The sequence below is a fragment of the Phytophthora parasitica genome (assembly GCF_000247585.1).
Source record: "Phytophthora parasitica INRA-310 unplaced genomic scaffold supercont2.6, whole genome shotgun sequence".
Lineage (NCBI taxonomy): Eukaryota > Oomycota > Peronosporomycetes > Peronosporales > Peronosporaceae > Phytophthora > Phytophthora nicotianae.
In genome coordinates this window covers 505,091-529,865 of record NW_008648992.1, presented here as the reverse complement: position 1 = coordinate 529,865, position 24,775 = coordinate 505,091, and the positions used below count along the sequence as shown (strand labels likewise).

Genomic DNA, 24,775 nt, shown 5'->3' with positions numbered 1-24,775 from the left:
TGGCGGGGAGAAAGCGAAGTGAGCTGGCCTCCCCGACCAACTGCCCTCAACCAAACCGTTGGTTGAAAGAGTCCCTCTGTTAGTTAATATTTACATTTAAAGTAGTATACCTCAAACTTGATCATATAAACTACTTGATAAACAGCGTCGATGAACAGTGCAAATGCAGCTTTTGGCAATCCCCAACGTTGAGATTGTAGACATTGCAGTAATTCATTGTCTTGCTATAGAAGATACAATCAATAAACAATCTTTATTCCCACAGCTCTGCTTTCATGCACTTCTCAAAATCAAGGAACCACTGGAGTAGTACAGATAATTTTTTACGCTTTTGTGTGAGTCGTTTGTAAGGAGCAAAATGTTTTACTACTAGTTCTAAAAAACGGCCTTTTTTTAAAAAAAAATCTCGCGTCTGGGGTATAAGATGTGCAGAGGTTCGCAGTAAGAAATTAGCAACTGGCAGTTCATAGTATCACTCTAGTAGTACTGTTATAGTAGTAGGATTAAGCTTAGTCTTAATAATAAAAAAAACTCGATGGTGTCTTGGATTGCACTTTGTAACTTGCCTAACCTTGGTAAATAACTTCAGCAATCAAGTACAATTTTCTCGCACTCCACAGTCCGAAGTAACAATTGGCAACGATGTCGAAGGCGGGGTATACTTGGCAAGCGTGATGGGGACCCCAGGATTGCAAGGAATAAAGACAGCGGTCGAAGTCGGAATCTTGCAGTCAATCGGAGTCAGAGATGCTGAAGCATTGGTTGGTTTGCTGAAGCACACATGGATAGCAGCCAGACTGTTACCAGACCCGCCCCAATTGCTGCCATCGAATGGTGCGACAGCCGAGCACAATACCTGGACACGTGTCTGGTAAAGCGCTGTGATCGCAGGCAGCGTCGTCCACGGATCGCTGGACATCGCCCACCCATTTATCGTCTCTGTGGCATCCTTGTATACCGCCGCAGCACGCATTGCCGCCCTGAAGTATTCCCGTGCACTGAGGCTGAAATCATCCCCACCATTGGCGGCATAGCAGAGTCCATGCTTTTGGAACTCGTGATTGTACAGCTCGCACAGCGTGTGGAAGCTCGACGGTTGTGTAGGGTCCACCCAGACTCTGTCCATCTCACTCAGCAGCTCTGGCGACTCTGCAGCGAAACCCAGTGCGTCGAATGGCTGGTTGCGGATGGTGTCGCTGACGTTGCAGCAGGCAGAGAAGCCGGCGTAATAGTTGGGCCAAAGGCCGTGGATGGAGAGTTTGCTGACAGCCTTAGAAGGCTCACACACGATGCCGTGTGGGTATTTGTTCACGTTGCGGTGTGATATCGTGAGATCAACACCAGCCAGCAGGTCGCGACAAAACTGCGGGAGGAAGAGCAGCTCCAGCACCAGGAAGTCGTAGTCTCCAGGCTGCTGCTTCTTAGCAAGGCACGACGGGTCATGCGTCGGGCAGATTGGGCTCGGTGATGCGTGTACACAGATGTCCACGCATTGCTGACCATCCGGCAACCAACCGCCAGGGTAGTCTACCGCCAACACAGGCGCGAGCAGGGCCGCAAGCAGGAGCAACAGCATCTCTATCCTATTGGGATACTAACTTGAAGATACCTTTTCAAAATCTAATTTGCGACACGCATTTTTAACCAATGATTACGAGCACAATTGTTGTGCTGCTTGGTGTTGCCCTGCTACAATTCCTCTTGCCTCCTCCCCCGCAGACGATGGTTCTCCGCGTGTCCAGCACTCCCGACGAGGTCGGAGCCGCCGTTGGCCAGCTCATATTTGACTTGAGCAAGCAGGCCATTGCCACGCACGGTCGCTTCACAGTGGCTCTCTCAGGTGGTTCGCTGCCCAAGGTAATGTGATGTGCGAAGATCGCATGATGGCTGTTGCTGACAACTTCGCTGTAGATCCTGAACAAGGGCCTCCAGGCCATCAAGGGCGACGTGGACTTCTCCAAGTGGTTCGTCTACTTTGCCGACGAGCGCTGTGTGCCGCTGGACCACGACGATAGCAACTACAAGGCCTGCAAAGCGGCACTCTTCGACTTTGTAAGCGACTCGATTTAGTTTACCTGGTGTATCATTAGCTCTCTGACACTTCAGTCTTTTGTATGCAGATTCCCGTGCCGGCAAGCCAGATCTACACCATCGATGCCTCCCTAACGCCAGAGACCATGGCAGTAGACTACACCAAGAAGCTGGCCGAAGTCTGGGGCAGCGACGTGGTGCGTCCTCGCAATTTGCTCTGCTGCAATCTCTTCGAAGACTAACGATGCTACCTGCAGCTCCCCAGCTTTGACCTAATTCTGCTGGGCATGGGCCCGGACGGCCACACGTGCTCGCTCTTCCCGGGCCACCCGCTCCTGGAGGAGAAGACGCTGTTCGTGGCGTCCATTGAGGACTCGCCCAAGCCGCCTCCGCAGCGTATCACACTCACGTATCCAGTCGTCAACAACGCCGCCAACGTACGTCGTTTCTGTTGCCTTTCAACTTGTCAATGACTAAATTCTATGTCTCCTGCAGGTTGCATTCGTTGCCACTGGCGCTGGCAAGGCCGAGCTGATCCCCCACATGATCGGGGTCGAGAAGCGCACGCCACCGCTTCCTGCTGCCAACGTCAAGCCCACGGACGGCGTCGTCTACTGGTTCATCGACGAAGACGCCGCCGCCAAGCTCTCGGACGACGCCAGAATGTAGGCAGCCGCAGCAAGTGTACCATGAGCATTTTGGTAGTCGTTCAGCAAGTCAAAAATTGACGTGGACGTTTCGTCAGCTTTGATTGGCAGGGTTCCAGCCAATTATGTCCCATTTTGATCGGATTATATGCACTTTTGTAAGGGCCACCTTTTCTGTTCGAGCCATTGTGCCCCACTTCGATTTGATCCCCTCATTTGAAGATCCGCTCGAAGTGATCGACGATGGCGACTGACAAACAGAAGAACGCGCTGGCCGTGGCCGCCTGTGCTGTGGCACTCGCTGGTCTGGCTGTGTGGGCACGCAGCAAGCAACAGCAGCGCACGCGTCTGTTGCGCAAGCAGCTGACAAACCTGCGCTTCGACCTGAGTGTGGCGGAGATTGAGGCCGAGACTAAGCGAATCCTGGCGCAGATGAAGCGCGTGGACGACGAGATCGCGGCGCTGGCGCCGTCCGCCGTAACATTTGAGAACACAGCGCAGAAGCTCGTCGATCTGGACCACGAGATGCTCAGCCGTGTGACCAACGTGACGTTCCTCGGACAGGTGGCGGCCGACAAGGAGACGCGAGATGCCTGCACCAAGGCGGACGAGGCCATCGAGGACTTCTCCGTGCAGCGCAGTATGCGCGCGGACGTGTACAAGGCCATTAACACGCTCTACAAGAGTGCCGCCTATCAGGTGCGAAGAAAGCAGAGCAGGTTTGGCTCAGGAGGCTTGATACAGAACTGACTTGAGGATTCTTGTTTGCTATTGCCAGAAACTTGATGCAGTCACACAGCGCTACGTGCACCGTCTGGTTCAGGACTTTGAACGCAACGGACTGCAGTTGCCGGAGGAGAAGCAGAAGGAGGTGCAGGCCTGGAAGCAGAAGCTGTCCAAGCTCGGTATCCAGTTCCAGCAGAACCTCTCGGAGGAGACAGTTGAAGTCACGTTCTCGCATGACGAGGTGAAGGGACTCAGCGACGATTTTATCGCTGCGTTGGAGAAGGGCGACGACGGCAAGTACAAGGTGAGACCTTCTATATCTTATATTATGATATTGTCGATTCTGACGGCCCTTGCCGTTCCAGATCGCTCTCTCCTACCCGACAGTGTTCCCGATCCTCAACACGTGCACTGTGGAGTCGACTCGCAAGGCCGTAGAGTACGCCTTTAACCGCCGCTGTATCGCTACGAACGTTGCTATCCTCGAGGAAATGCTGGAGATCCGTCACAAGGTGGCACTGGCTCTGGGATACGAGAACCACGCTGCGTATGTTCTGGAGCAAAGGTGAGATATTGTCACTTGTACGACCAGTTTAGAACAAGACCACCTCTGACTTGTTGGTTCTTGATACTAGGATGGCCGAAACTCCAGCGAACGTGAAGAAATTCTTGAACGATCTGGACAATAAACTTGTGCCGCTTGCCAAGAAAGACTTGGACGACTTGTTGAAGCTGAAGGAGGCCGACTGTGAGCGCAACGGATGGAAGTTTGACGGCAAGATCAACATGTGGGACTTCCGCTTCTACATGGACCAATACGTCAAGAAACATTGCTCCATCGACTCGGAAAAGCTTCGTGAGTACTTCCCGCTTACCCACGTGACGGCAGAATTGCTGTCCATGTACCAGGAACTGCTGAGTCTCAAATTTGTGGAGATTTCGCAGCCTCACGTGTGGCACAAGGATGTCCGCATGTTCGCAGTCTACGATGCTCGTCCGGGTAAAGAAGGCAGCCTTGTGGGTCACTTCTACCTGGATTTATTCCCTCGCGCTGGCAAATATGGCCACGCTGCCTGCTTCACGCTGCAACAGAGCTGCACCAACTCTGCTGGTGTCCGAGAGGTGCGTTGGTATCCGATAATTAACCGTTAGTAACTGGTATCTAACATGTTACGTTGACTGATAACAACAGTACCCTGCTGCCGCCATGGTGGCCAACTTCAACGCCCCGACCAAGTCCAAGCCGTCGCTGCTGGGCCACCAGGAGGTCGTCACGTACTTCCACGAGTTCGGCCACGTGATGCACTGCCTGTGCTCGGAAGTGGACATCCCCCGCTTCGCTGGAACACGTGTGGAGCGCGACTTTGTGGAAGCCCCGAGTCAGATGCTGGAGAACTGGTGCTGGGAGAAGGAACCGCTGCAGCGTCTGTCCTCGCACTACGAGACTGGCCAGGTGCGTCTGCCTGTTTGAAATCTCCGTCTTTCATCTCATCTAACTTGCCGTGTGTATTGGTTATAGAAACTCTCGGACGACCTGATCGCTCGCCTGATCTCGACGAAGAACGTCAACACTGGCCTACTGAACAAGCGCCAGCTACTCTTTGCCATCTTTGACCAGACCATCCACTCCAAGCCCAAGTCGAACACGGCGCAGCTCCTCAAGCAGCTGCAGACTGAGATCATGCTCATCGACATGACGCCCGAGACGAACTTTGCAGCGTCCTTCGGCCACTTGGCTGGCGGCTACGATGCCCAGTACTATGGCTACATGTGGAGCGAAGTCTTCTCCATGGATATGTTCGTGTCTCGGTTCAAGAAGGAGGGACTTATGAACCCCAAGACGGGACTGGCGTACCGTGAGCTCATCCTGGCGCGCGGTGGCTCTGTGGATGCGAGCGTCATGCTCAAGGACTTCTTGGGCCGAGCGCCCAACCAGGACGCGTTCCTGCTCAGCAAGGGACTCAAGGTTGACGCCTCCAGTTGAAGGCGGGTTGAAGCTGTATTGTAGCGCGCCTCATTCTGATCTGATAAAAAAAATCTTTGATTGGCTGGAATATTTGTGTAAAGTTGGTGTGCATAGGAGTTTCTTTCACTAGATTCAGGATTGGGCGAACAGACAGACTACAAGTTGCCACGTCTTCACAAAGCTCCGACAAAGATGGCGTTTGAGGCGGCTGTAGTGGGGCTCCCTGGCAACTCGTACGCCTTCACCAACTGCGTATACGTGCACCTGGATGACTTCATGTCGCTGGTCAAGCAGACGCCCCCGGGGGTCGTGACCAAGGAGGATCTACGAGCTCACGGACTCAATGTCTGGATCAACCGCAAGTTCGTCATGGCAGCCAAGCCCCACAAGGAAATTCAGCCAGGAACTGTGGCCGTGGGAACTATGCAGCGCATGTGCGTAGGATTGCCCCTCAATCAGGCCTGCGAAGTCTCGGTCTACGCGCCCTCGAGCGCTGCCAAGGGCGTTCTGAGTACCGTCACCTTCGAGATCCAGCAGGTTCTTACGCGTGCGCAGGGCAACGACATGCGTGTGGTGGACTGCAGTTTGCTTAAGGATGTCTTCGAGGCCGAGTACACGCACCAGGTTTTCGCCGTGGGGCAACTCATGGCTGTCAGGTGCGACGGCCTCCCGCTGCGGCTGCAGTGCGTCAACATCGACACAGTGGACGGGGACAATGGCAGTCACGACTCCTACGCTCCACGTGTCGGCGCCTATCTCCAAGGAGCCATCATCAACTTCACCAAGGGGAAGGACGCTCCCATCCGCCTCACTAACCAGTCCAGCGGCATGACACGCACCGTATTCAAGCCAGATTTCGACTTCAGCAAGCTCGGTATCGGAGGTCTGGACAAGGAATTCAACGACATTTTCCGTCGTGCTTTTGCCTCTCGATTGTTCCCGACCGACGTCATCCAGAAGCTTGGCATCCAGCACGTGCGCGGTATGCTGCTATTCGGACCGCCTGGTTGCGGTAAAACGCTCATTGCACGTAAGATCTCGCAGGCGCTGACTGCCAAGGAGCCCAAGGTGGTCAATGGACCCGAAATTCTCGACAAATTCGTCGGAGAATCCGAACGAAAGATTCGTGAACTCTTTTCTGATGCACGCAAAGACCAGGAAGAACTTGGAGACGAGAGCGACGTCCACATTATCATTTTTGATGAAATTGATGCCATCTGTAAACAGCGTGGCTCAAGTCGCGATGGCACAGGCGTGGGTGACAGCGTCGTGAACCAGCTATTGACCCAGATCGACGGTGTGGACAGCCTGAACAACGTCCTGGTGATCGGTATGACGAACCGAAAGGTACGAGTTCCTGCCTGTGCTAATGTTATATTTGATTTTTGAAATCTTATTGTGATTTTTTGATTTCACCAGGATATGCTTGATGAAGCCTTGATGCGTCCTGGTCGTCTCGAAGTGCAGATCGAGATCAATTTACCTGATGAAAAGGGTCGCGCTCAGATTCTCAAGATCCACACAGACCGCGCTCGTGAGAAAGGAGCGTTGCACCCGAAGGTTATTGCAGACTTGGACAACTGCCTCGACCCGACCAAGTTCGTGAGTGACGATCCGGACTACAACAACCTCGTTCAACGCACCAAGAACTTCTCCGGTGCAGAAATTGAAGGTTTGGTGCGTGCTGCTACCGCTCACGCTCTCTCACGTGGTACCGATGGTCGAACGATGCACGCTATCGCCAATTTCAATCCAGAAATCTCCATGGAGGACTTCGCTCTGGCATTGCAGGAAGTGAAGCCCAAGTTTGGCGCTCCCAGTGATCAGTTGGCGCTGTATTACAAGAACGGACTGATCCCGTACGGTAACTCGTTCACGGACGTGCGTGAGGCGCTAACTCGAGTGATTGAGCAAGTCCGCTCGAACGACAAGACGCCGCTCATGTCGGTGCTGCTGCACGGTGAGCGCGGAGCTGGTAAGACTGCGCTGGCGACGTACTGCGCTGTCGCTAGTGAGTTCCCATTGGTGCGCATGGTGAAGGCGTCGGAGCTCATCTCGCGTGCCGAGAGTGGCAAGTGCTCGTACATCTACAACGTGTTCGAGGAGGCCTATCGATCGCCTCTCAGTATCATCATTCTGGACGATATCGAGCGACTCATGGACTACGTTGGTACGAATACGAGATTGATTGTTGAGGAAGAGTAATTGTCATATGTGGCTAACGTTTTTTTTCTTCAGGTCTGGGCCCTCGCTTCTCGAACCTGGTGCTGCAGGCGCTGATGGTGCTAGTGCGCAACCCTGTGCCCGTGGCTGGCCGTAAGCTAGTGGTGATCGGTGTCACATCTAACATCGCCGCCATGCAGGCAGTAGAGCTCAGCGACGTGTTCGATCTGTGCCTTGAGGTGCCGCAACTGACGCAGAAGGACGAGCTGGACGCCGTCCTGACGCACACGGGGCTGCCTGTGGCAGACGACCAGAAGGACGAGGTGCTGACGCTGCTGTCCGACCGCCCGATATCGGTCAAGAAGCTGCTGCTGGTGACGGAGATGGCCAAGGAGGAGCTCAATCGCACAGGCGAGAGCAACATCACGGCTCACCAGCTCATCGAGTGCGCCTACAAATTCGTGTAGAATCGCCGATCCAGGAAGTTGAAGTTGTCTCAGCATACAAACTCCTAGATTGAATCTTCTATTTGGGTGCTTCACTGTATTTAGTTTCTCATCCAAACTTTTTTTTCTTTCTCATTCACAAAAAGATTCCTTTGCTTGAGCATCAAGCGCCGTTGACAGTACTAGCGATGGCTAAGAAGTCTAAGGGCGGTAAGAACAAGACGCCCACGTCCACGCCCACACCGACGTCCACCAAGAAGGTGGATGGTGGTCCGGATCAGGAGCCGCCGGCCACGGACGAGCAGGCGACGGCGGTCAAGGAACAGCACCGTCGTGCCAGCGAGAAGATCGATCACCTTTTGGAGGCACGACCTGACGCCGAGGAGCTGGAGCAACGCAATGTGCTGCCCACAGCCTCCCCTAACGTCGCACCCACGCTGCAGGGAGTACAGAAGGAACTACAACGCAAGATGAGTGCGGCTGAGCTGGCGCATCGCCTCGAGAGCCGCCCGGACGTGCAGGAGCTGCGTGATCTGGACATCATACACGGCGGAGACGGCGTGGCACCCAGTCTGCAGGCCACACAGGAGAAACTGCAGCGCCAGATCAACTCGGACAAGGTACACCAACATCTGACCAAACGTCCGTCCATCGAGGAGCTCCGCACTACGGGTGTGCTTGAGACGAGCGCCGAGTTGGCCCCTAGTCTCACAGCCACCGCCAAGAAGCTGGAGCGCAACTTGGTGCAAAACCAGGTGTCGCACTTGCTTGAGTCGCGGCCCGAGAAGGACGAGCTCGTCTCGCACAACATCCTGGAAGGTGAGCCACAATCCTGAGCTCTTACATGAGCTGATTTACTCATTATTTATTGATGCTAAGCAGATCAGGACGCGGCGGTGGCGCCTGTGCTACAAGGAGCCAAGCATCAACTCGAGCGCCAGTTGAAAGCGGACCAAATCGCGCGCCAATTGCGCCACCGACCGTCTGTGACGGAGTTGGAGGAGAAGGGAATCATTGACGGTGAGGAGGCCACTGCGATCAAGCAGGGATCCGACTTCTAACGCGTTTGATGCACTGCTGCTAGAGGGCGAACTGGGCGAGGACGGACTGCAGAAGAAACGCTCGCTCTCGCAGCGTGCACGCTACGCTTTGGCACTCAAAGCAGCCAGTCGCATAGCAGCAGACAAGTTGATCTCAGCAGAGGAGAAAGCGCGTCTGAAGGATTTGATTTTGAGCGACGACGAGAAGGTCGTAGCTGCCCTCGAGTGCTACGAACTGGATGAAGATATCGAGGAAATGCTGGACACACTGTACCGCGTCGCCAAGGTGTCGACGTGAGGGAATGAATACTATACCTTTGCTTTTTTTTTCTTGGTTGCAGTGGCAGCTTAGGAACAGATTCAAATGATTCTTGAATGGACAAGAAACTGCATGCAATCGCAACTTCTTGTCTTGTTACTAGGATCTCGCATCCATAAAGGCATCCACGCCATCGCGAATGGCACTGGTAAAGCAACAATGTCAGTGATGGTAAAGACACAAAATAATACTTGAGGAGTGTTGGGTGTACCTGATCTGAAGTAGCGAATCTACCACACCGAAGAAGGTGCGGTCTTCTAAGGGCATGGCTTGTGTGGCAGGCGGCTCCGGGTGCTGTAGCCACGCCGAGAACAACAACAGATGGCCGTTCATCTCGATGAACTCCTTTTGCAATTGTTTCTCAGTTGAAAGCGTATGCGGCAGAGTCTGGATTGGGCAATTGTTAGCTGCGTTCATCCTTCAAAGGTATACTAAGTAACATTTTAGCTTACCTCCACAAGTGTATAACTTGAACGCGGGAAGCTTTCCTTATCGCGAGTCCTGCGAATACCAGTAATATATTAGCTCAGGCAGCAATAACTACTGTAATACGACAAAGTTTACCAGCACTCTTCGTCCTTGAGCAGTCCGTACAGCTCCAGTGCCGCCTGGTACATGGCCTTCTGTCGCTCCTTCGGTGCCTGCACGAGCGAATCAAGGTATCAAAACACTGCGCTTAACTTGCATTCTACATCACCAAACGTACTGCTTCGACGTCCACAGTGAAGAACCAACCAGGTAATTCCTGGCTGTTCATGCCAATCGAGCTCGCAACACCCGCCGTCTTGGGCTCGTCCGCCTTCTTGGGACTTGGAGAAAATGTCAGTGTCTCGAGCAGCGACGCAAGTCTATAATGAATCAACGGTTAGCAGCCTAGTACAGTAAACCCGCAGAAGTAGGCGACAACGCACTTGGAGTTGGGGGTGCTGGTCTTGTATAGACGCTGGAAGGTCGCAATAACGCAGCATTCGGCCTTGTGCTGTGGCCAGGCCTTGAGCAGGCACTCGCGGTCGCAAAATAGAGCTACATCACAGTTGGAGCAGCGCTGCAGCAACGGAAACACCACCGTCAGTGAGTGTGTTTGGAGTGGCAAATTGCTGCGGTGTCATACCTTGAGGCCGCTTACGTCCTCCAGTTTCTGACGGCAGTTCTGGCAGCCTGCACCGATACTCCAGACCTCTCCGCCATGTTGCTTGAAGTGCTCCAGCAGCCGCATCTCAGCTGCGGCACTCGCTTCCTCGCACACTTGATCGTATGCCGTGTTGTCGGTCATTGCGTCCATGCCAGTCAAAAGGGTAACTGGAAATGACAAAAATGCAGCATACAAAATTCAAGGGACAGGTATAATCATTAAGATACAAATGCAAGGCGTAGTGTTCGAACGATTCGTATTGTTTGCTATATTCCCTAGTGTATACACTTGCTACTCATAAACTATTTCTTGAGTTGCGTTAGTTGACTTGAACGCTTATAAAAGACTTGAACAGAACGACAAAGATCAGCAGCGGAGGAAGCTCTCAACGAGGTGAGGGATGGCCTGGCAGCCGTCACACATGGCTTCCCTTGAGTGCGGCTCCGTCTTGCTGCTTCGTGCCATGTCCACGAAAGCGCTACAGAAGTTCTTGAGTACCTTCTTGCGGTGCTCGATGCCTGAGACCAGCTTGACGTACAGTCGCGGCTGCGACAGAGAGTAGAGGATGAAGTGCATGTACTTGCTGCAATGCTTGCAGATGTGGCCGTCCTCATGTTTGCGCTGTGCGCAGACCCAAGCCTGGTAGCGCAACTCGGCGAACTCGGAGAAGCGGTGCAGAATCTGGTAGTCAGGCTGCGAGCTGCTGGCCGTGGGCGTGTTGTGCGTCGGGATGCGCGACGTGTGGTGCAACAGGAAGAGATCGATAACGTAGTAGACGACATCGTGGCGCACGACAGTGTGGTTGATCTCGATGCGGTCGATGGTCTCGAGGAAGGAGATTGGGGCTGCAGCTTTGGAGGACAGAGTGGGCTCGAGCGGCACGGGGATTAAGTGCTGGAGCGGCTGCAGCGTCGACATACGATGGTGGGTAGCGCTAGTATTGGGGAAGATGAAGGTGGCGGGACGTAAGGTCTGGGGAGCGAATGATGAAGTGATTCGCCGGGCCGATTATACAGTGAAGCCATCTCAAAGACAAGCGGAAACGAAGAAGAACTTCAACCGATACAAGAGCCGTGCGGTTTTCCGCGGGACGTGAACTTCAAGTGAGACGCAAGTGCCAACGACGCGTTAATCGATGCAATGACTAATGCGATGGCTAGGCCACCGACACATCTCATCGATAAATAGTTTGAATGTCCTGAAGAATATACGCTTTAGTCGCTTTTGCAAAGGGATCTGTATTCACTCCTGTAGACAGATATCCGTCGGACGCGTTGATGAAAGTGCGGTCAGGTCTCGCTCCGTTGTGCAGCTTCTGACAGGGTAAATACATTACCCTGTATATACACGTTGGCAATGAGACGGACGCAAAACGTCCTGCTACGCTTAGGTCTTCCTTGTCTTTGGGTCGAGGGAGACCTTCACCGCCGGCAAGTGAGTGCAATAGCGCTGCAGACTCGACGTCTGATTTCCACCTTGAGGTGTCGTAGTCGTCGGACTTGAAGGCGGCCGCTCGAGTGTTGAAGGTCTCTCCTGAGCCAAAGACGTGCGGTGCAGCTCATTCAGCAGCAACTTAAGCGCTTCAAGTTGATGAGCTTTCAGCAACTTTGGAACTTCAAATCGAGACCACCTTGAGTTGGGTTGGCATTGGTCTGGACTGAAGAGATATAGCCTTTTGTCCCTTTCATTTTATCAAAACACTTGCTGCTGGATCTAAATCCTGTTAATTGCCATGCATTCGGCCTCAATTTCCATGCTTAAGTGCACAACAAGGCAATGATTTGTCCAAAACTTCGCACCAAGCGTTCCTAGTAGCTTGATCACATATCAACAGCGTTGCTAGAGCTCGCCTGTCGCTCTTACTGACACCGCCCTCCAGGTTAGCCTTTCCATGACGAGTTGTTGTGATCGAAGCTGGTGAACTGTACTACATATACCTCTTGCGACGGGGACGTACTACCGAGATAAGTTGTGGAATTGGTATACTACTTTCATCGCGAAATGGAAAATCAAATCAAACCATTTATAAAATGCTATATAATATGCATTGTCACAGGTAGTAATTCTCTGCGTCGTTTCGCTGGTCATACGGCACCACATGCTGACCATGCAGGACTTGCAGCATGAGGGCCACAGAGTGTCTAGCTCACTCGCCAATTAAGTGCGCACAACACACGTCTTCCCAGAAACAACCCACAAGCAACAGCTCGCTTCCAAGCCATGTCGTACTCGCCTTCGTTGCAGCAGCCGCTGGACCAACCTGCAACGCCTGCATCCCAAGCTAACATCGCTGCGCCTCACACGGGTGTCGTAGGAAGACTCTCCTTCCTGGACCGCTTCCTCACACTCTGGATCTTGCTGGCAACCAGCATTGGTCTCGGTCTGGGCCAAATCGACGCCATCCAGAACTTCATCGACGACACCACCGTGGACGGCACCAATGTCGTAGTGGCCATTGGACTCCTCGTCATGATGTACCCGCCGCTCACCAAGGTGCGCTGGAACCTCGTGCACCGCATCTTCGCCGACTGGCGCTTGCTGCTGCTCACGACAGTGCAGAACTGGGTACTCGGACCCTTTGTCATGTTCTTCCTCTCCTCCGCCTTCTTCCACGATGACGTTGGCTACATGACTGGCCTCAGCCTCGTTGGTTGCGCTCGCTGCATCGCCATGGTCGTGGTCTGGAACAGTCTCGCAGGCGGAGACGCCGAGTATTGCGCTGCTATTGTGGCCATGAATTCCGTTCTCACTATTGGACTCTACTCTCCTTACGCCGGCCTCTTCATTAACGATCTCCCGATTCATCTGGGCATCGACTCGAGTACTGAGATCCATGTTGCTATTGGTGAAGTAGCCAAGAATGTCGCTATCTACATGGGTGCTCCGTTCGTGGCCGCTCTGCTCACATGGTATACACTAACCAAAACCAAAGGTGCCACCTGGTACTTCGATAAGTTTACACCGCGTATCGGCGTGTTGACGCTCTTGGCTCTGCTCTTCACTATCATCGTGCTCTTCGCTTCCCAGAGCACACGTATCTCGTCTAACCTGGACAAGGTCATCTACGCTGCCGTGCCATTGCTCATCTATTTCATCTTCATGTTCGTGATGTCCTTCCTGATGAGTTGGTGGCTCGGAGCGACATACGAACAGACAGTCTCTCTATCCTTCACGGCTGCCAGCAACAACTTTGAGTTGGCGCTCGCAGTGGCCATCGCGTCGTTCGGACTCAAGTCGGACCCAGCACTCATGAGTGTCGTGGGTGCTCTTATCGAAATCCCCACGATGCTCGCGCTCGTTTACTTGGCCTTCTGGTTCCGCAAGACGTTGTTTATAGCCAGAAAGATGGACGATGAGGCGGCTCTGGTGGATGCGATGGAAGAGGCCGACAGCGCCACTGAAGTCTACGCGAAGAAGACAGATTTCTAGTATCACGTCGCTATTAAAATGAAGCTGTGGATCTTGTTTCTAGGTCACGTACCCCGCTCTCGAGTCAGTATTCATACATGTATGGAGCTCCGTTCTGTAGTACACTCAAACGCTTTTCTCGATGAACAACATGCCGCATAGGAATCCTGAGGGCGAAACTCCAGCTACCAGTTCGGTGACGACTTCATCCTGCCACAAATTCGTGGATGGAGAAGGTTCTGGTTCGTCGACTTCGTAGCGGATCCTCGCTACACGAGGGAATGCTTTGGTCATGGCCTGTTTGATCTTTGAAAAGTGCTGGCATTGTTTCCTGATGTCGGAGGTTAACGCAGTAACCAGTTGCGAGGCGTCTCGATACCCCAGCGTATTGATCTTGAGATGGTCCAGCGTTGTCCAGTAGGAGCAAATGTGGCGAATGATGATGTCCCCATGGCGACGAGCGACGTTGGATGTGAAGTAGCCACTGTATGGGATCATGTCCTCCCGCATCTCGTACGTGCGTCGGTCGATCTCCATCTGATGCATTCCCTTCTCTTTCCATCCCGGGAGTTCAGCCTTGACTGCTTCTCTCCATTCGCTCACCATCTCGGCCACTTTGGTCTGGTACTTCTCCACCTCATCTGCGTACAGTTGACACACCGCACAGGTCACTTTGCCCGTGCCTGGGTCCACATGCATATTCTCCCAGTGGAGTCCAAAAAGAGATGTCAACTTGCCATTCTGTGTGCCCAAAGCCCCACTGATTCGACGTGCGATGTCCTGCTCAGCGGCATCGTGTCCGTCTTTCTTCGTGCTCTTGTCGCTACTCTCGGGTGGATGCAGTCGAACAATCACAGGTCTAGCAGTATACACTGTGGCTGCGTATTTGAAGGAAATGTAGCTCTGTGGTAGCAGTTTGGTCACCATAAAGTCGATGATGGAGAGCAAAGGCACATGCTGCCACTGTGGGGTATCTCGCACAGTGTCCTTCCAGTATGTGAGCTCCTTACCCGCGGCCGTGCGCACGTGGCAGTCCTCCCAGACGTCAGCGGGTTCCGTGTCCTCCTCCTCGTCCCAGTCGCTCTCCACCAGGCGCTCGTCTGCCTTCCACGCTGGCGTTAGATGCCACCAGTCGGCGGCACATTTTTGGTGGAAATGCTGGGCGTACCGCGTCTTCTCCAGCGCCGTGGCCGTCAGCACACGGTCGTACCGCAACCAGCGGCTCGTATTCAGCAAGTTGATAGCCTCGCGTAGATCAAGAAACTCCACCAGCAGCGTACATGGCAGCCGAAAGAACTCGCCGCCGGTGTCTGAACGGCCACGCCGCATTATTGCGCCGATAGAAAGTGGAAGTGCTGCATGCCTGCACATAGTGATCCTTCTAAAACAGATACTAGAAGCTTCAAACGTGATACCTACTCAAAACGATCCTAACAAAGAGAATGAAACTGTATTGTAGAATTGAACTGTCCATAAAATGGAACAGTGTACCAGCGGTAAAGCGCAATTAATGGCCAGTCCATGTACCCATGTTGAAGGCAACTTTTGTACCATCACTCTTCGCGACCTAAGGCGTTGGTGATGACGGGGTCTTTCGGGCAGGTCTTGTCGGCGGCGAGACCGACGAACACAGGGAAGCGCGGGATGCCATCGTTCGTGAGCTCCTGACACTTGTACACGATGATACTGCCAATAGCGGGAGGCTTGTCGCGCTGCTGGTCCGACAGTCCGCTGGCCACTTTAAACATCTTACCGCTGGCCATGCGGCAGCGCAGTGCGCCCACCATACCCACATACTTTCCCTTACCATCTTCGTAGGCGAGTACCTCCGCCTCGCCGTCGTGGAAGCTCTTGATCTTCAGTAGCGACGACGATCGACCCTGCGCGTATTTGCTGCCCGGCTCACGGATCATGAGCCCTTCTCCTCCAAGTTTCTCGATCTCGTGGAATACTTCGTCCAGGTGTTCCAGGGACTTGCACTTTGTATGCTCCACCCACTCGATGTACGTCGATGAGGCATTGATCACCACATTCTTGGCACGCTCCATACGTTCCTCGAATTTCTGTGTCTTGAGACTTGGAGCATCAAACACTTTGTACACCAGTTTCTCCCATTGCTTGGACCCCTGAGTTTTGGCAATACCGACAGTGAACTGGAAAGCGCCTCGACCTCCAAAGAGTTCTCCGTCCAGATCCACATCTTCTGGGAACCCGGTTGTGAACCAACTGGGCGCTGGATATTCGTTGCCCAAGCGAGAAAGAAAAATCTTCTTGGACGAGTTCCAGAACGCACGTACTCCGTCCAGCTTCTCGCTGATCCACCAACCCACTGGGTCGTCCTTCTCACGCTCCCATTTCTTGGCTAGAAGAACTTTTGGTGCCGTGGTCTTCACCACAGATCGAGAGATACTGCCACCAATTGACGTAATACCACGAGGAGCTGTAGCTGAGCCACGAGCTCGTATAATCTCGAACTCTTCTCCCAAAAGCTGCTTCAGGTGCTTGCACGTCCTGGAGTTCGGTGGGTGGCGCTGGTTCCTCCATGCTGGACAGCTGCACGAGTAGACCATTCCAAGGCGCTTCACAATGTACGTCGAGCCTGATGCGCTCTTGACATCATGGAACGTTCCGTCTACCAGAAGCAATTTGGGCTTGATCCCATTCACCGCTCCAGTCTCCTCATCATACACAATCTCACCGTCGCCGTCTCCAATAACGGCGACACTCGCGTCCGCAACAGATCGTTTCTTAGCAGGAGAACTCGGCGTTTCAGTTGTGATTGGCATTGCTGCGAGTTTATCTTCCCATTGGTCCTCTGTCAGCACCAGCACGCCCAGCTTCTCCGCCTCCTTGAGCTTCTGCCCTGCCTTGCCCCCACACACCAGATACGTCGTGGCCTTGCTCATTCTTGGCTGTACTCGAAAACCTCTGGCTTCCGCCTCAACAGTCGCTTCCTTTCTGCTCTGCTTCGCCAACGTCCCAGTGAATACAACCACCGCAGGCTCCGAGGACTCTGCAGCGCTGTCCGTGCGGGTCTTTCTCTTTTTCGAGTTCGCTTTCGACGGAGTATTCGCCACCTCTGGTATCTGCACTTGACTCGTCTTCTTCTCGTCAGTTGCAGGGTCTGCCGCTGCTAGTTTGTCCCTCCATTCCTGCTCCGTCAAGGTTGCTACACCCAGCTTCTTGGCCTCCTCCATCTTCTTGGCGCCGACTTTGGCCCCGCAGACCAGGAAACTCGACGTCTTTGTAAGACGCGACCCCACCACGTAGCCATGCTTTTCTGCTTCGGTCGTCGCCTCCTTGCGCGGCTGCGATAGCGTCCCGGTGAACACTACGACGCTCATCGCGGCAAATTTAGAAGTGACGTTGAAGTGATAGGACGAACCGTTATGACAGTATAAGAGCAGACCAGCACTCACAAATCCGCTCTCGAGTGTAGTCTCTTCAAGTGTGGGGACACTCAGATCTGCTTTTTCCATACAACGGTTCATAAAAACCGGATCTGATTATCCCCACATTTGAAGAGCGAATCAGATCAAATACGCTCTTCAAATGTCGGAGTCAGATACACTTGAAGAACAGATTCGATCGCTTGCACGTCACGATGGAGAGCTCTCCGCCCGCCGAGGCCGCGGACAGCGCCACGTCCAAATGGATGAAGATGATCTCGTCCACGTTCCTTGGGGAGGGCACCAGCTCATCGCTGTTCGGTCGGCGCTCGTCCGGTACATCAGGAGGTGGCAGCTCGGGCGTCTCACAGGAATCGCTCGGTCGCTGGGCCAAATTGCGCGCCGAGAACGGATTGGATCCGACGCCAGAGCTCAAGCTTGCGCTTGTTGGAGGCCCCGCAGTGGTAAATATAACTTGCCGTCCAATAAATCGTCGATTGTTGGCTTTAACACCATGGATTAACTTTGATTTCGATGCTCTGCAGGGCAAAACCAGCATCGTGCGACGCTGGTTGCAGCGGTCGTACCCGACGACGTACTCACCCACCGTCGGTGTGGAGGTGAATACAATGACATACAAGCACCGTGGTCAGGAACTACTGCTACATCTATGGGACGTTTCCAGCGCCGAGGTGGACTCCAGCGCGTCGTCGCTGCACTCGCTGCTATGCGAGGACCTGGACGGCATCTTCTTCGTGTTCAACGTACACCGCGTGAGCTCCATCGCAGCCATTGACAAGTGGCGTCACTGTCTGTCGAAGTATCTTTCCCCCAAAGAAACCCCGTGCTTTCTTATCTCGCACAAAGCAGACCTACTGCAGAAGCGTGTCATGACCAGCGACGACATCGCTGCGTATGCAAGAGTGAGGGCAGCACACATTGAATCATTGTATACTGTGAAGACCTAACTGGATGGCTAACCGATTGTAGGCAGCAGGCTATAAAGGCTGGATGTGGACGGTAGGGAAGGCGAATTTTGGCGAGAACGAGAAAAACCCTGCCGTGCGGGAGGCGCTGGAGCGGATGGTGGAGTTCATCTGCAGAGACCGCATTGCGACCGATCATATCCGTCTCGCACGCTTAGCAAAGCCACAGGTAAGACAGTGGACAGAAATCGATACGAAGTGACGAAAAAGTTGACGGAGTTTTGCTCCATTCTGTGCTGTAGGGTATTCTGGAGACGTCAGGAAACCCTGCGCCACTAGAAATCATTCAGACTGACGATGCGTTGCATCATTTCTCGACGTCTCTGCTGCGTATCCCCACCAAAGCTATCACGACTCTTCCACGTGATGAGAACATGATGCCGATCAACGAGAAGATCAATCAGGACGACGAGGAGGAGAAGAAAGATGGCGATCATGTTTCTGCTGCTCTCCGGACCGACAAGCGAGCCACTTATGGTGGTAGCTGGATCTTGGGCAATGACAAAGGAGTGTATCTACGCGCGACCAACAGCAGTCTCCTCGGTAACGATGAGACAGACGACGACTCGGAGTCCGTGGAGGAATTTCAATTCCCCTTCTCTAGTGCGAGACAGATCAACGAAGAGGAGGACGCTACAGCTGCTGCTGAGTCTCGAAGGCGTGAAAAGGAAGAAGAAGATCTTGAACGACGCAGAGAGCAAGAGAAGGCAGAGCGAGATCGACGAAATGATCAAGAGGCGTGGCATTTCTTCGCTGGCAGCATCAGTCGAGCCCAAGCCGAAGCTCTTCTCGAGTACGTATACACTGTTGCAGTCCTTGCTTGATTGGCTAACATAGACCTTGTGACTTCTTCAGAAATCGAGAACAAGGCACGTTTTTACTTCGTCGGAAAGATGCTCAGACACTCATCCTGTCGTATGTGGGTCCTGATCACGTGCATCACGTGCTGATTGAGTTCTCGAACCAGAGATATCACATTGGCTCGTCCAAGGTAAAGCTTATGCCTATGTGCTGATGACTAGGAGGTTATGCTAATTAGACTATTGTAGGCTTCGCATGCAACTTCGTTTACTACTCTTTGGAAATGTCTGCGCAGTGTACGACGCTATGCTTACCGTGGCCTGGTGTTTAGTCGCAATATGGACTTCAACGTCGTCAACAAGCAGGAGCTGGTGGTTGAGGACGGTAGTATAGCGTCAGGAAGCGTCACGGACACTACGACACCGACAGCGGCGCCGACGACGCCAAGCATTTGGCGCACACGAACTCGAAGTGGATCGAGCAGTTCATTGGGTGATCGCAGCAACAGCAGTCGGCACGCGTCGCCTACCACTGCACCTCGACGAGCTCGCCACACTCCAGGACTGCAAGCCAACCAGGAACAAGTGAAAATTCCGCCACAGACCCGCATTGACGAGCTGAGCGTTGAATTCTACGACCATTTGGCTGAAAGATTGTCATATTTGGCAGCACAGCAGAAAACGGAGACGCCTGAAGGAGGTAACACCATCAGCTATCCCTCGTATTATTTCGTTGATACTGATGGCTACTTTTTGTCTTAAACTAGGTGGCATTACTCCTCTCCTCGAAATGGTAACTATGAGAGCATAAACTTCGATGAAGACTATGTTATTAACTAGTAGTCTTGATTTTGATATTCTAGGTGACCGAGGAAAAGAATGAACAGCGTCAGGTGCGGGGAGTTAACGCCGAGACCCAGTGGCGCCAGCTCGTTAAGAACATGGAGGCCTGGAATCGCATCGTTATGAACCTGGTACGTGTAACCACGACTGTTGTTTGAGTTGTTGGAGGTGCTGACACCTTCTTGGCTCCAACAGGAGCTCAGCACATTGAAAATGGCTTAATCTTCTGTTGCATTAATGAGTGCCAAAGACATGAGTGTAGCCATTTTTGCGATCGTGAAGTTCTATTTTTAGCTGTCCAATCACGTCTATGCACTTTTTACTTGGATTCACTATGCCACTCTCACTTCAGTTTTTGTAATCTTAGCTCAGCAGCTACTTCGACGTCCAGCATGAGCGTCGAGACGGAGGAAGCGCCGCTGCTGGTCGGTGGAGGCTCCTGTGTCTCTCCTCGACGCTCGAGCACTGCCACATCTCCACTATCAGATGAAACAGCGCTGGAGCTGGAGCTGGGGCGACTGCAGACTCAGCTGGATGCACAGGAGGGAGGCAACAGACGAGCTCCTAAGAAACGCAGCAAGGCCAATAAAGAGCAGAGATCCGAGAGCGGGGCGTCTTCTGTAGTGAGGAGCGTCAAGACAGCAGAGAAAATATCAGTGGCGGCTGTGGTAGTGCATTTACTCAAGGGAAACATTGGTCCAGGGGCCATGTCACTACCCAACGGCTTCTCCAAGACAGGCATCTATGCAGGTCCCGTGTTGTTCGTCGTCATGGTGCGTTGGCTACAATTATTGGCAATAATGGAGAAGATACATTAACTGTGTGTGTGATTTATAGGCTCTTGTGTCTGTGTACAATATGGACTTGTTGCTACGGTGTAAGCAGTTGGTGAGCCCGAAAGCTCCGATGTCGTTTGGAGACGTAGGGCTGCACATCCTGGGCCCAAAGGGGAAGCTGCTTATCGACGTTTTCCTCGTGGGTACACAGCTGGGAATCTGCTGTGTTTACTTCACTTTTGTAGCAACCAACATCCACGTCGTTCTCCCAGAGAGGTGAGACCTTGTGGATGGGTTTGTCAGCCTGAATCGCTCACCTGTTACGTTATTGCAGCCTCCAGGAAGCCATCAATGAACGGCAACTAATATTCGCTATATTCCCCATACTACTGATGCTTTCCTGGGTTCGCACACTGCGTCGTATCACCCCGTTCTCAGGTCTCGGTGCGTTACGTGTTTTTAATGTTTTTTTTTTCCTTTGGGTTATCACATCCTTCGAAGTACTAATTAAATTGGTACACAGCCAACTTTGCGGTGCTGTCAGGTATCGCCATTGTATTTTACTACTCCATTGACTACTGGGAACACCCTCGAAAGCCTCGAGAACCGACTGTGCTAGTGGATTGGAGTCAGATTCCCGAATTCTACGGCACAGCCGTGTACTCCTTCGAGGGAATCGGTTTAGTGCTGCCTATCCAGAACGCAATGGCTGAGCCTGAGAGATTCCCTCGTGTGCTTGCCATCTGTATGCTGTGGATCCTTGTGCTCTTCCTCTTTATTGGAGAAGTGCCGACGATTGCCTTCGGTCAAATCGATAACGGCAGTATGACAGCAGTACTACACGATTACTGCGAGGGATGGCTAGTTACTATGGTACGCAGTATTGATCAGAGCCTTTGGAGATGACTACACTTTGAAACTCACAGTTGCCATTACCTTGTAGGCGAATGTGGCGCTAGCTTTTGCGTGCACGCTCTCGTTCCCCATTCAGTTCTACCCTGCAATCGACGTTTTGGAGAGAATGCTGCGGCATAAGTCCGTGATGCGTCCTGCGCCTCCGTCTGAGCCTGTTCAAGTGACACTAGAGGCAAGAAGACGTCGCAAGGCTCGGAAGAAACACCAGTATCGCTCGCTGCATGGACTTGACAACGACGTCGAAGGCCATCACGACGACCACGAGGTGATGCTGTCTACCAGCAGCCACAACAGTCGTCCACCGGCTCTCTTTTCGCTGCAAACGATGCGTCACTCATTCTCTCCGATGGCTTCTCCGGCCGCAGTAGCAGCAGCTGCCAGTTTGTCTTCAACGCGGTCAACAGCGAGTGGTCTGGAGCGATTGGTGTGCAATTTATCGCCGTACGAATGCAATCGCACGCTGTTCCGCTCCATGTTGTGCACGAGTCTCATGATGGTCGCAGTGTGCGTACCAGACGTGGGGCTTCTTATCAGTCTCTTTGGCTCCGTGGGCTCGAGCATGCTGGCGATTGTCTTGCCTCCCATTCTCTACCTGGTAGCCACGGGGTCGACGCTGTCACTGCCTTCACGCATCTTCCACTGGGGAATCGTCGTCTTCGGTATCGTTGGAATGGTTGCTGGCACAGTGCAGGCCATGCGCCAGGTCATCGACTCCTTCAACTGACCTGCCCCACGCCAGTGAAAACCCTAATGCAAAACCCTAGTTCTAAAACCCTAAAAATAAAGAAGTATATACTTGTACAGTGATCCTGCAAAGGTATATAAGTAAACAAAAAGGTGTAAAATGCACATGAACCTACCACTGGGATTGATATTCTTCGCCTTTTTTCTCTAGTCGTTCGGATCAATCCTCCTTCACCCTTTTTCTTGTGCTTGCAGGACAGCACACCTGACACTCGCTTCATTCACACTTGATGTTGCGATAGATGCGCTTTGTGAAGACGCTGCTGCCGAGGTATCCCACAGTGCCACACATAATGAAGAACGCGAAGCAGAACAGCCCCCTACATATTCACAACCAGTTAGTATCATCGCACCAAGTATCCCAAGTCTTTTAAGTCACGTACATGTAGCCAAAGTAGAAACATGTCTGCAGGAAGCCCGACATGTTGGTCTTGAAGAAATAGAAATAGATGGCGTAGACGAAGACGTACAAAGCGGTGCTGCCTGCAGCCGCGAACGAAGTCCAATGCCATCGGTAGTTCTCGGCGTTCAGTAGGAAATACGTGCACACGATCGTCACGCAGAGCGTCACAATCGTCAGGATGATGAACACCAGCAGCATGAAGCCGTACACGTAGTAGAACTTGTAGTTCCAGAACGACGCGAAGATAAAGTACATCTCGATGAAGATCGATCCGAACGGGAGCACTCCGGTAAGTGCGATCAGCACTGGCGGGCGCAGATACCAACGCGCCTCGGGGACTTCACGCGGGAATTTGTTCACACGGCACGGGAATCCGGCCTTTGCAGCGCCGTGACGACCCAAGATCGTGCCCAGCACTGCCAGTGGACACGACACGAAGAACCACACAAGTACCACCTGTACGATCGTCACGAACGGGATAGCATACGTCGTACCGTAGAATACAGCCAGAGCGTTAATGAAGAACACAGACACGAACGTGACTGTGGGGAGCAGCGCTGACGATAGACACATGGCTCGGATCCAATCCTTCGACACTCGCGGGTAGAAGAACTGGTGGTAGAAGGCGCCGCTCGCGTATCCATTAGCCAGCGACGAAAACGCGTAGACTGTGAGTCCCACCGAGACGATACCACCCGGTTCAATGTATAGCGACGAGCCAATAGCAATGAGCATCAGGCACACTGACAGCACCAGAAGCTGAGCACCAGTTCCCACCAACGCCGTGAACAGCAGCAAGTACGGAGGTGCACGGAAAACATCTCCGTGCAATAATTTCCAGCCAGAATTGGCGTCATCTTTGAGTAGCGACGACTTGCCGTCCATCATGAGCTCCTCGGCGTCGTCTTCAGCGAATCTTGCATAGTCATTCTTGAGTGTACGCAGTAGAATGAGCGCCACTAGACCGCAGAGGAAGATAACCATCATAAACGAGTTAAAGATCGAGAACCAGTGGATCTGGTGTTCGAAGAACTCGTCTTCCAAGTAGCGATCGAAGCGATCCTCGAATGGGATGGACGTCTCGGACCACACAACTTCGTACGTGAACTCGACCTTCTTATTGGACGCAATAGACGTTAGTACGTCCGAGTACGTCAAGTTGACGTGAATAATATGCGGCCCATTGTGAGAAATTGAGTACTTTTTGTGCGTATACAGCACACGTGTCCCCACTGGAAACTGCTTGAGGTACTCGACGTCGTCTGTGGGTTTCATGACTTTACCTACGAGTCCCCACACAGGCAGATCGTCCACACTCATTTGGTACCAGTAATGCTCGTCCACCGCAGCGCCGAACTGCAGCGCGTCAGCATCCGTCAGTGTTTGTTCACAGAGTTTCGTCTTGGGAGAATCCACACCGAATTTAATCTGCTGACCAGAATTTAACAGCTCGTTGCCTTCCAAGATCTCGCCAATACCCAGTGCATGAGCTTCAGGGTCTTCAGATCCTGGAGCGTGACAGAATGGCAGCGTGTTGTACGTGTACGTCTCCTGTGGGTTGTTGAATGGGCCAATCTTGTTCACCCAGACCACCACTTCCTCGCCTGGAGTGTACTGTATAGAGATATGACAGAGATACGACGTTAACATGTCATAATGACGCCGGAGCTTAGGACGGTAGACAAACCTCGTGCGTCTCGACGTCGGCGGAGGCGAGTGGGATCAGCGACGCGACTGCCAGTGCCACGACGCGCGTCCACTTGCTCATAGCTGAAGATGCGATGGAGACGGCAGGGACTGGGCTGATACGAGAAGCAAGGGAGTCACAGAGACACAACTCGGGTTTTTCTCCACGCGTAACGCAATGGAATGACCAGTGAGGATGTCACTAAAGTGATGAAGGACGTTGTTTGATGTGGCGTACACAATTTTAAAGGCGGAAAACTTCAACTTACAGATTTGGACCTTTTTTTTGTTAGTAATTTTTACTTTTTAAATGGGGTTAACCTTTGTAGAACACCTTCTTTTAAGAAAAAAAAAA

At 52.7% G+C, this 24,775-nt stretch overlaps 13 protein-coding genes across 17 annotated transcripts; 7 read left to right on the top strand and 6 right to left on the bottom strand.

Annotated features, from left to right (window-relative positions):
- Positions 1-462: 462 nt before the first annotated feature.
- Positions 463-1,611, bottom strand: PPTG_03860 (hypothetical protein). Its single transcript, XM_008897635.1, has one exon. It carries the CDS (start codon positions 1,574-1,576, stop codon positions 593-595), a length of 984 nt encoding a protein of 327 aa, XP_008895883.1. The 5' UTR covers positions 1,577-1,611; the 3' UTR covers positions 463-592.
- A 111-nt stretch (positions 1,612-1,722) lies between these two features.
- Positions 1,723-2,700, top strand: PPTG_03859 (6-phosphogluconolactonase; the record flags this gene model as incomplete). The annotated part of the gene is made up of 5 exons (XM_008897634.1): positions 1,723-1,857; positions 1,912-2,052; positions 2,121-2,228; positions 2,289-2,468; positions 2,527-2,700. 5 exons carry the CDS (start codon positions 1,723-1,725, stop codon positions 2,698-2,700), a joined length of 738 nt encoding a protein of 245 aa, XP_008895882.1.
- Positions 2,701-2,921: 221 nt separating this feature from the next.
- Positions 2,922-5,388, top strand: PPTG_03858 (hypothetical protein; the record flags this gene model as incomplete). The annotated part of the gene is made up of 6 exons (XM_008897633.1): positions 2,922-3,377; positions 3,457-3,708; positions 3,770-3,969; positions 4,040-4,526; positions 4,597-4,857; positions 4,924-5,388. 6 exons carry the CDS (start codon positions 2,922-2,924, stop codon positions 5,386-5,388), a joined length of 2,121 nt encoding a protein of 706 aa, XP_008895881.1.
- A 174-nt stretch (positions 5,389-5,562) lies between these two features.
- On the top strand, positions 5,563-8,000 carry PPTG_03857 (hypothetical protein; the record flags this gene model as incomplete). Its single annotated transcript, XM_008897632.1, has 3 exons — positions 5,563-6,717; positions 6,790-7,540; positions 7,609-8,000. The coding sequence occupies 3 exons, from the start codon at positions 5,563-5,565 to the stop codon at positions 7,998-8,000; spliced, it is 2,298 nt and encodes a 765-aa protein (XP_008895880.1).
- A 167-nt stretch (positions 8,001-8,167) lies between these two features.
- On the top strand, positions 8,168-9,317 carry PPTG_03856 (hypothetical protein; the record flags this gene model as incomplete). The annotated part of the gene is made up of 3 exons (XM_008897631.1): positions 8,168-8,798; positions 8,862-8,999; positions 9,064-9,317. 3 exons carry the CDS (start codon positions 8,168-8,170, stop codon positions 9,315-9,317), a joined length of 1,023 nt encoding a protein of 340 aa, XP_008895879.1.
- On the bottom strand, positions 9,286-10,632 carry PPTG_03855 (hypothetical protein). The gene is made up of 7 exons (XM_008897630.1): positions 10,450-10,632; positions 10,250-10,383; positions 10,045-10,186; positions 9,903-9,979; positions 9,791-9,839; positions 9,550-9,725; positions 9,286-9,483 (listed from the first exon to the last, which is right to left on the bottom strand). The coding sequence occupies exons 1-7, from the start codon at positions 10,618-10,620 to the stop codon at positions 9,438-9,440; spliced, it is 795 nt and encodes a 264-aa protein (XP_008895878.1). The 5' UTR covers positions 10,621-10,632; the 3' UTR covers positions 9,286-9,437.
- Positions 10,633-10,709: 77 nt separating this feature from the next.
- Positions 10,710-11,448, bottom strand: PPTG_03854 (hypothetical protein). Its single transcript, XM_008897629.1, has one exon. The coding sequence runs from the start codon at positions 11,386-11,388 to the stop codon at positions 10,837-10,839; it is 552 nt and encodes a 183-aa protein (XP_008895877.1). The 5' UTR covers positions 11,389-11,448; the 3' UTR covers positions 10,710-10,836.
- A 1,025-nt stretch (positions 11,449-12,473) lies between these two features.
- Positions 12,474-15,260, bottom strand: PPTG_03852. 2 transcript variants are annotated; one of them, XM_008897626.1, is made up of 2 exons: positions 13,952-15,260; positions 12,474-13,895 (listed from the first exon to the last, which is right to left on the bottom strand). In XM_008897626.1, exon 1 carries the CDS (start codon positions 15,247-15,249, stop codon positions 14,005-14,007), a length of 1,245 nt encoding a protein of 414 aa, XP_008895874.1. In that variant the 5' UTR covers positions 15,250-15,260; the 3' UTR covers positions 12,474-13,895; positions 13,952-14,004. The 2 variants fall into 2 exon arrangements, with proteins under 2 accessions (XP_008895874.1, XP_008895875.1); XM_008897627.1 differs by having other exon boundaries at positions 12,474-13,874.
- Positions 12,558-13,999, top strand: PPTG_03853 (arsenical-resistance protein). Its single transcript, XM_008897628.1, has one exon. It carries the CDS (start codon positions 12,691-12,693, stop codon positions 13,897-13,899), a length of 1,209 nt encoding a protein of 402 aa, XP_008895876.1. The 5' UTR covers positions 12,558-12,690; the 3' UTR covers positions 13,900-13,999.
- Positions 15,261-15,277: 17 nt separating the features above from the next.
- On the bottom strand, positions 15,278-17,244 carry PPTG_03851 (hypothetical protein). The gene has a single exon (XM_008897625.1). The coding sequence runs from the start codon at positions 17,220-17,222 to the stop codon at positions 15,432-15,434; it is 1,791 nt and encodes a 596-aa protein (XP_008895873.1). The 5' UTR covers positions 17,223-17,244; the 3' UTR covers positions 15,278-15,431.
- Positions 17,245-17,482: 238 nt separating this feature from the next.
- PPTG_03850 (hypothetical protein) lies at positions 17,483-20,118 on the top strand (the record flags this gene model as incomplete). The annotated part of the gene is made up of 9 exons (XM_008897624.1): positions 17,483-17,731; positions 17,813-18,190; positions 18,258-18,422; positions 18,496-19,046; positions 19,109-19,244; positions 19,303-19,753; positions 19,821-19,846; positions 19,917-20,027; positions 20,092-20,118. The coding sequence occupies 9 exons, from the start codon at positions 17,483-17,485 to the stop codon at positions 20,116-20,118; spliced, it is 2,094 nt and encodes a 697-aa protein (XP_008895872.1).
- Positions 20,119-20,288: 170 nt separating this feature from the next.
- Positions 20,289-22,311, top strand: PPTG_03849 (hypothetical protein; the record flags this gene model as incomplete). The annotated part of the gene is made up of 5 exons (XM_008897623.1): positions 20,289-20,669; positions 20,734-20,948; positions 21,007-21,116; positions 21,196-21,545; positions 21,616-22,311. 5 exons carry the CDS (start codon positions 20,289-20,291, stop codon positions 22,309-22,311), a joined length of 1,752 nt encoding a protein of 583 aa, XP_008895871.1.
- PPTG_03848 (hypothetical protein) lies at positions 21,069-24,609 on the bottom strand. 4 transcript variants are annotated; one of them, XM_008897622.1, is made up of 4 exons: positions 24,422-24,609; positions 22,715-24,348; positions 21,609-22,651; positions 21,069-21,540 (listed from the first exon to the last, which is right to left on the bottom strand). In XM_008897622.1, the coding sequence occupies exons 1-3, from the start codon at positions 24,500-24,502 to the stop codon at positions 22,549-22,551; spliced, it is 1,818 nt and encodes a 605-aa protein (XP_008895870.1). In that variant the 5' UTR covers positions 24,503-24,609; the 3' UTR covers positions 21,069-21,540; positions 21,609-22,548. The 4 variants fall into 4 exon arrangements, with proteins under 4 accessions (XP_008895870.1, XP_008895867.1, XP_008895868.1 ...); XM_008897619.1 differs by having other exon boundaries at positions 21,069-22,651; XM_008897620.1 differs by having other exon boundaries at positions 21,069-22,651; positions 22,715-24,609.
- Between the last annotated feature and the right edge of the window lie 166 nt (positions 24,610-24,775).